Source organism: Teleopsis dalmanni, chromosome 1, assembly GCF_002237135.1.
Source record: "Teleopsis dalmanni isolate 2A chromosome 1, ASM223713v2, whole genome shotgun sequence".
Taxonomy (NCBI): Eukaryota; Metazoa; Arthropoda; class Insecta; order Diptera; family Diopsidae; genus Teleopsis; species Teleopsis dalmanni.
In genome coordinates, this window is record NC_051846.1 from 8,066,002 (window position 1) to 8,075,233 (window position 9,232).

General features: G+C 32.7%; 1 protein-coding gene across 1 annotated transcript; it reads right to left on the reverse strand.

Moving 5' to 3' along the window:
* Window positions 1–231: 231 nt before the first annotated feature.
* Window positions 232–8,819, reverse strand: LOC119669753 (sialin-like). Its single transcript, XM_038079767.1, has 6 exons — window positions 8,800–8,819; window positions 8,511–8,662; window positions 1,679–1,982; window positions 1,072–1,612; window positions 728–1,004; window positions 232–655 (listed from the first exon to the last, which is right to left on the reverse strand). The coding sequence occupies exons 2-6, from the start codon at window positions 8,567–8,569 to the stop codon at window positions 343–345; spliced, it is 1,494 nt and encodes a 497-aa protein (XP_037935695.1). The 5' UTR covers window positions 8,570–8,662; window positions 8,800–8,819; the 3' UTR covers window positions 232–342.
* Window positions 8,820–9,232: the final 413 nt, after the last annotated feature.

The window sequence follows — 9,232 nt, forward strand, 5'->3', positions numbered from 1 at the left end:
TAATTAATAATTAAATTTTTTATATTTTCACAAAATAATTCAAATATGGCAACCTTTTTTCTGAACTACGCTATTGCATAAACATTTATGTAGCATGCTTTTAGGATGCTCGATTGTACCTGTAGTTTACTGACAAGTCGACTTACACTCTATATTATTAACTAAAAACGGTTGTATAAAACAACAAAATATTACAATAACAAACAGTATCATAATAATAACTGTAATAGTAATAAAAATTAAAATAAAGGTAATAATACATTGGCATTTTTTTTCTTAAATATAAAATTAGTATCATTTTAATTTGATACGCCATAAAGGTTTCGCTCACAATGGTTTTCGTTATTCCTTCAGCTCGAGCGCTTCATTTGTATGACCATTCTTTTGTGCTTTCTGTTCTAATGCTGCCGCTCTTTGTTCTGGAGTCATAGCCCATTCTTGTAGTTCACCTGACGCCCAAATCCAATAAATAATGCAGCCGATGCAGTAAATACCAGCTGAGATAAAGAAGACAGCTTTCCATTCATCACTTGTACCATCAACAACAAGGTAACCAGTCAACATAGGACTGACAATACCAGGAACAGTAGCAATGGTATTACCAATACCCATAAGCAAACTGGCATGTTGTGGCGCTATATCCAAGTGATTTACACTGCAAGAGAAGATTTAACAGAATGCAATTTTATTCTAATGAAGCTTAAAAAGTAACACTGTTGTGACTTACGCAAATCCAGACCAGGCAAAAGCACCTAAGCCTACAGCAATGGTGATGCAAACAACCGACCAAGTTGGATCCAATAGGTAAGCTGTCAATACCATGAAAACAGTTTGTGCCAAGAATGCGCCACAGTTGAAATAGCGACGGACTTGGGTCGTAGTAAGAATACCCTTGACTTGCAACATATCGGCCAAGTAACCGGAAACACCCAAGAGGATACCCATAGCCAAATATGGTACCGCAGCAAGGAAACCAGTTTTGTCCAAATTGAATTCAAGTGTATCTGGAAAACAAAAATTATTATAATTTTTAATTTGACTATACAAAATACATTGAACTTATGACTTTACCTCTAAGGAAAGTAGGCAATTGCGTAAGTAAGGTATAGAAACCCCAATTTTCAGAGAAATGTGAAGCAATAATAGCATAAAACGGCAGTGAAGTGAATATAGCTCTCCAGGGATGTGTTACTTTTTGTTCACTAGTGTAGCCAATAGTTTTTTGTATATATTCACGTTCGTCTTGTGAGCAGAAACGATCTCTGTCAGGTCCAGAACGCACAATAATGAACCAAAGTATTAACCAAAGGCAACCAATGGTACCAAACACATAGAAGACGCTCTCCCAACCGTAAGCAGTGGCAAGTAAGCCTGACGCTGGCATAGCCACGACAGTGCCTGCATAGTTACCAGCAAATGCAATGGAAGCCATACGTGAACGCTCTAGTGGCGGTGACCAACGTGACCAGACGGCGTGTATGCAAGGGAAAGTCACACCTTCGAAGAAACCTTCAATAATACGAACAGCAATGAAGGCATCCAAACTATGTTTCGCAGCCATTGGTGTGAATAGTGTCAATATAGCAGTGGCACCAATGCCTATGCCAAAAACCTGATGAAGTCAACAAAATATATTTGAAATTAATTATTCATTTTATGTTCAATTAATAGGACTTACAATATTGCCACCTATTTTCGAACTAATAAAACCGCCCGCGAATTGTGTCAGTATATAGCCATAGAAGAATGAACTGAGTATAAGTCCTTTTTGTTTGGAGTCCCAAGGAAACTCAGGTCCGACCGTTTCCACACCGTTGGCGTCAATTGTCGTGCGGTTCTCCGTCATTGCTACAATTGCCACACTCAAATTTACACGCATCGAGTAGACGTTGAAGAAACCAAAAAAGGCCAACAGCACTACGATGTACCGGCGTTTCCTCCAAAATCTCCATGACAGTGGTTCAGCTTCAGCAATTTCTTCACTGAAAGTAAGAAAATAAAAGTTCAAATTAATAAAGACAAAGAAATTTCAAAATTTGAATATGCAAAGTTGAAGTGAGGTAAGATGAGAGGAGATAAGTGTCTCTACGGTAGCAACGTTTGTTAGCGCCCATGCGCTTAATCAGCTGTGGCGTATGTTAGAGCAACGGCAAGGTTAACCGCATTGCGGTCGCCTGCAGCGTTTGAAATTATCACTACAACAACAATAACGAATTGAAAATGCGGTAACTTAAGTTACTTTCGCTTTCAACTTTTTTCTTGGCTGTGTCGGATTTGCTGTTGATTATTTGAGGTTGATTTGTGAGTTACTGTGGATTTGATGAGTTTAATTTTAATTTTAATTTATTTTCACATTATAATCTTTCTTTAGATAATGAATAACTTATACTCGTATCGCAGATAAATTTCAATAGATAATACTTTAACCAATTTACGGCTACGTATCACTTAATGGAATTGCATTGCAATCAGTGATATATTGATTTTTATTGTTATCATCACTTATTAAAGTTGTTCAAATTGATTGAAATTACAATAAATGGAAGGAAGGGAAAGTTAGATATTAGTTAGTTAAGTACTAGTACAATTCAATATACATCATATGTTGCTTATTATACTAATAACTTATAATTAGTTTGACTGATTTTAGAATTTGATGAATTGTTCGGGACTGTACATAAACCTACAATAAAACTATACACATAAAGTACACAAAGTGGGCCTTTGAACATCCAATAAGTCTTCTTGTCGCCTCTTATAATGATTGCTGGACTGCTTTAAAGCTTTTTACTATAATATTAATGCAAATAGGAAGCATCGACCTATTTCCTATTCCATCAAACATTAGCCGGTTGTGTCTGGGATTGAAATACTTATAAGAATTTGAATGATACTTATATTTTCCCCCGATTATTTAAAATATTTTGATAAATTTTTATTATTCACAAAATAAGAATATGTCTACTGACCAAATGAAACAACTAAAATCATATGCAAAGAAATTACGGCGAAGACAATATGACATACCTGGTATAAAAGACTTTGTGACATTCTATCAGAAAATAATGTATGTACAAAGAAAAAAAAATTTCTGGGTATCAACTTTTAGTAAAAAGAATGCAACCAATGTTTAAAAAATTTGATCTGTTTCATCTATCTTGTCACTCAATTTCTCCCAAAGTCTGTGTTTACCTAAAAGTCCATCTACATGTCTACCTATGTGTCTACTTATGTGCTTATTTATGAATTTACTTTCGTGCCTAACTGTGAGTCAACCTGTATATCTACGTATGTTTATACCTATGCGTTTACATATATGTCGACCTCCAAGTCCAGTTATGTGTCATTCTATCTTTTTTTTGTCTTTTTTTTAAACAGTACTCAAAAGCATCGCTCTATTAAGTGTGAAAGGGGAACCTCAACCGCACTAAAAATCATATCTTCTACGTCTAAATGGAAAATGGAACCACAATAAATTATTTAATCAAAGTGCTTGTTAGGTTGTACACGTTCGTCACTGTGCTCTGATGGAGAAGATCGCCTCACTTTAGGATTGCTCAATTGCTCTGGATCGTATAATGCCACGCAATTATTTCAGTTCTTTAGTGACTAAAACTTTTGACGGTTTACATACATCACAGGTGCGAATCATTTTTGCAGTTAGATTGTATGCAGAAGACTGCGGTAACGGGATCTCCAAAGGCATCGTTTATCATGTTTCTAGCGGAAATGAAACGAGTATACGTGAAGAGCATACATTGTGACCGAAAAGCTTCCGGAAATTTTAAATAAAACGCAAAATTCTTAATCTTCATCAATATTTATTTTATCTCCTTCAAAATATGCTCCATTAGAAGCGATACACAAATGCCAACGTTTCTTCCAATCATCAAAACATTTTTTTATAGGCGCTTTCCGGTATGGCTTTGAGTTCCCTCTGCGAATTCTGTTTTTCGTCTTCTATGGATTCAAAACGCGTTCCTCTGAGTGGTAATTTGAGTTTGGGAAACAGGAAAAAGTCACACGGTGCAAGATCAGGTGAATACGGTGGCTGTTTGATGGTATTTATTGAATGTTTGGCCTTAAAATCGTTGATAATGTTGGCTCGGTGCGAGGGAGCATTATCGTCATGAAAAATCCATGAATTATCCTTCCACAATTGAGGCCGTTTACGGCGGATAGCTCTCACGACCGATGCCTAGCTCTCGTGCTATCTCTCTAACACTCACATGAGGATTTTGGAACACGATTTCCTTTGCCTTTTCAATGTTTTCGTCGGTGGTAGAGGCCGAAGGTCGTCCAGAACGCGGCATGTCTTCGACGGTCGTACGACCGTCCTGAAAGGCTTTGTACCACTCATAAACTTGAGTTTTCGATAAAACTGATTACCCATAAGCCTTTTGTAGCATTCGCAACGATTCTGCACACGAAATTTCGTTCGAAACACAAAATTTGATGCAAACTCTTTGTTCAATATTTTTTTCCATTGTTTTTTCGCAACGCACTACTGAGGGGAACTGGTTTCAACAGCTGCCGTAAACGAACTGTCTGACAGATCGCGCTCATTTTTGGCATAGTAATTAAGGACAGTGCTGCCAAACTACATAAACTTAAAATATCGAAAAATATACAGCGCGCGAATTTTAAATGAGAACCTCCGAAAACCTTTCGGTCACAATGTATGTCTAGAATATTCGATTTCTCCTATACAGTTGAAGTAATAATACTCTTCATTGTAATTAAATAGGTGAAGATATCTATAACCACTTGTGTGAAGTAATAGCGTATTTTCACTCCAGAGTCAGGGAGTGAGTCCATCTACCTTTCTCTAAATTTTTGCATCTACGCTGTCATGTGTTTATAGCTTTACAATCGTTTGTGGGGGACATGACTGTATCTAGTTTCCTGAAATTCGATTATCAGGAGATCAAATGAATGAATAATCATTTACTTTTCAAGCTAATCGAATGATACCTTGTACAACCTCCTTTTATAGGTAGTTCAAATCTTTAGTTGAGTTTGAGTAAGTTAAGTGAAGTAAGTTAAAAAAGTTAAGTAAATTAAGAATGCTAAGTAACTAGTAAATTAAGTAAGTAAATGGTTAATTAAGTCTTTTGAACTCATATAAAATAATTTTCTTAAGTATGGCTAATATAGTTGATTAAGAAAAAAAATAAATTTATATCATAACTACGTGTAAAGTCTTTACTATCTGAGTGAAGATATAAAGAGATAACTCTTTCCCTGTATTCCCTGTTTCCCTGTATTCTTGATAATTCATTAATTGAATTCATTATTTTGAAAACTATATCTTACTACTACTATATATTTAAGACATAATTGAATTTATTAAACGATTTAACTATTCAATTTAAATATTTTAACCATAAGGTGGAGAAAAATATATTGATTAAACTTATAACTATTACATTAATTTAAATACCCAATTAACTAAATTAACTGAAATTTTCAAAATTTTAATTAAAAATTAATGAAAACTGATTTATTTTGTTTATGAATCTAACAATTCATACTACAAAAAAATAGTTTTTATTAAATCTATTCATATATTTAGCGATACTGTATCTATGAAATTTTTCTATGAAACTGTGTAAAATTGATTTGCGCTAAAGAATTTCAATTTATCATAGAATTTACGCCCCGAGCGCCACTTCATGGACTTACGAGTAAATAACAAGAACCATAACAAGTCTTTCTAACTGTTGTCTTGGAATATTTAAATATAGCTTAGTATTGATTGAAAATCTGCATTTTGCATTTAATTATTCATTATAGTTTTATTATTTAATAAATATTATTTAATGGTGAATATTTTAAGCTTTCCGGTTAAATAACTTTTGAAGTAGTTATTATATTTAATAATCATCGAGCATACGACATTAAGAAGTAAGTAACACAATATCAGTAATTATGCAAAAACACACCAATGGTGTAAGTTATAAGCAATTCCTTTCACAAGTTACTAACTAACTGAAATAGATTTTGTAATTAGATACAATGAAAGACCATACGCCACAATAAGGCGCTACAAGATACGAAAAGATAAAACAGTATCCGCGTACGGCTTACCCAAGCTTACCACTGAAGTCTTGTTTGTATATTTTTTCGAGTAAAACACCTGAAAAAATAGTACTCGAGAAACGTGTTCAGTTAATGGGTTAGATACTTTTGCAATTTATTAAACAATATACAGGTATTTATTATTAAAGAATAAGAGATCTGCGTTGAATCTTTATTGTTCCAATTTTCAAACAAAATATTGGATTTATTGCAAGTTATTTATCAGAATTTTTTCAAGATAGTTTATACAATATATGTATTTATATTCTATTTAAATATTTTAAAAGCCTATCTAATATTTTTTATTGACCCAACAACTTACTAATGCAAAACAAAATACAATATTAAGATATAACGTTAAGGTATTATTTAAAATATTATATCTGATGCCAATTTACTTTGACAAAGTAACTATAATGACACATTTTTACTGCCCTATCCTGTACTGTCCTTCTACTTGGAGCATGGAGCCTCCAATTAAGGATCTTAAAAACTTTTAGCATATACTTAAAATGGATTTCTAAAGTACACAAGTACAAAGGTGACACGCCAGTCTCCAAACAAATCATTCGGGTGGGTGTGTTAAACGGTAATCGCTATATATTTTTTATAAAAAAAACTACGTTTTTCCACTTTCTCATATTAGAGAACTCCCTATATCTGTGCCGCATTGCAATTTATTGATCTTGGAGTAACTTCGTAGAGTTTTGAAATTTTGAATGGTACATCTTTATTTTTAAAAATACTTTTCTATTAGTAGTTAGCTCTTTTAGCTTCCCTCAATTTTTCAGTTAAATGTCTATTAAATGTAGTATTTTAATACACCCATGTTACAAAATATTTCTATTCCTTAACTATTTTTATATATATTTTCCTACTAATGTCCATATATCCTCATTTGTATATCACCTGTGATGCTTTTCAAAGACTAGCGCTTTTGATTCCAAAATATTAACTGTTACCCCCATAGGTTTTAAGAACAGTGATGAACTACAACAACAAAAATTCATTTTATATTATTTTAATTAGTTGAATTTTTTGGCTATACATACAGCTATTTCGAGTATTGTCAAATACTCATCATCAGTGGTCTTGGAAATAATTCTTGTATTTAATTATTCGTAAATAATTTTTGGAGACTGCAAGTGTCAGAAATCGAACTCGTGCCCCGCCAAATTTGAAGCTCAGAGTCAGCGCACCTTAAACAACTGATTCAAAGCCGTACTTGGCTTTTTATGTTCGTACATAAATATGTTCGTTCTGGTGTTTTTTTTTAATTAGCTGTGAAAGTTTTATTATATATTGGAACGAAATCATAAACCAGCTGTAGAATAATTGAATTAATTAATTATATTTTTATTTTTAATTGTTAAACTTTAATTCTATTCTGTTTGTAGAGGCATTATCTGTTGCTTGTTTTATATATAATATAGCTTAAAGTAACTGCGTAGCTTATTCACCATATTTTGCAATCCGGACTTGCTAAAGGAACGATATCATCTGCTTATAAAAGAGTTTTAATATTTCCATCATTTATATTTGTGCCTCCAGATAGATGTGTTACCACATCGTCTATATAAAGTAAAAACACGTCTATATAGGAATCTGTCTGAGTACAATTTTTTTGTGACAATATGTAAATGTATTTGAATTTGATCTAGAACAAAACTGAAGACTAAGGATTCGAAAAACTTTTGCAAATTACAGGTAATTAATATGTAATACAATTCAAATGTAAAAGTAGTCCTTTAATATGACTGCGAAACATGGAAGCTTTCCAAACAGATAGAAAGGAAGATACAAACATTTTTAAATAAATGCCTGCGGAAAATTCTTGAAAAATATGGTGACCTAACCACATATCAGTTGCAAAACTTTTGTTGCAAACAAATCAAAAAGCTACTGTACCCGACTCTATCCGACGACCAAATAAATACATTTCACGACAAGCTTTGACATGGAACCCACAAGGCAATCAGACGCCCTGATGCGGCGGCTTTAACTTGGAGAAGGACGGAAGCGCATTACACATGGAACGATATATGCAGAGAAGCACCTAACAGTGTGCGGTTGAAGAGAATCGTTGCGTCCCTTTGTCCCACTAAGTAGATATGTAATACAAACATATGTAAGAAGGGTATTATCATGTCGACAAAGCCACATCATTTTTAAAAAGAATTTCAATAAAATGTAATAAATGCTATCATTACTACCTTAAGTTGAAAATCATGTCAGTTGAATCAGTTTAATATCACTTTTATTATTGCTAATTTGTTTTGTAAAATACATTTCATTAGTATTATTACTGCAAATTACTCTACACTAAATTTAACTAAATTAACACTAATTTAATGAAACTTTGTTTAAAGCTATTAATAAAATAATCATTACAGATATGAAATAATGTGGTTAAAATAATAGATACTCACGGATGCGTTAATGACTCCAACTGGTGTCCATTCTGTTTATTATTTACTGAGTCCTCCATCTTAAATGCTCTTAATTAAAAACTTTTGATATTGAAAAATTTGTACTTTATTCCAATGAAGAATATCGTTCAGGAAACAACGAATTTCATTGCCTGCAATAAAAATAAAATTGTATAAATAATTTAGATAAAAACACAACAATTTTAGAAAAGCGTGCAAAATCTTAACTTTCATGTCGAAACTCATTAAAATATTTGTATCAATTTAGCTTGCCATTAGGCGAATGTACCTGTGGCGTGCCATATATCTCCGACATTCTACATCTATTATTAAAATCAGTTATATTATCGCATGATAACAATTTATATACCTAATTCATGTACGGCTGTGTGTGTAAATATTTGTTCATAGATACAAAATTTACAATGGAATAAAGCAAAAATGAAAATATTGACTTTAGCAGTTTTCTACAGATGAAGTGCGACGCTCTTCGCAATTTGCCTAAGTAATTTGATAATGAAAATTAAAACTTTTTTTATGGCTGCTATGGCAGCTCAGGCAGCTCAGGCAGCTAAAGCAGCTGCTTTTTATTATACAAAATTGTTATAAATTTTTTTCTAAACAAATAAATCAACATTCATGCCAGATTTTATAAAAATGTCAATTACGATTTGCAAAAATATTTGTTTATATAGTATTTGCATAAAAATTAATTTAGATTT

Bases quoted from the DNA above. Each gene is read 5' to 3' on its own strand.
- LOC119669753 (XM_038079767.1), bottom strand. From the start codon at position 8,569: ATGGAGGACTCAGTAAATAATAAACAGAATGGACACCAGTTGGAGTCA. The intron at 1,613-1,678 runs GTAAGTCCTATT...TGACTTCATCAG, and splicing joins CGAAAATAGGTGGCAATATT to GTTTTTGGCATAGGCATTGG. The intron at 656-727 runs GTAAGTCACAAC...CTTCTCTTGCAG, and splicing joins TTTGCCTGGTCTGGATTTGC to TGTAAATCACTTGGATATAG.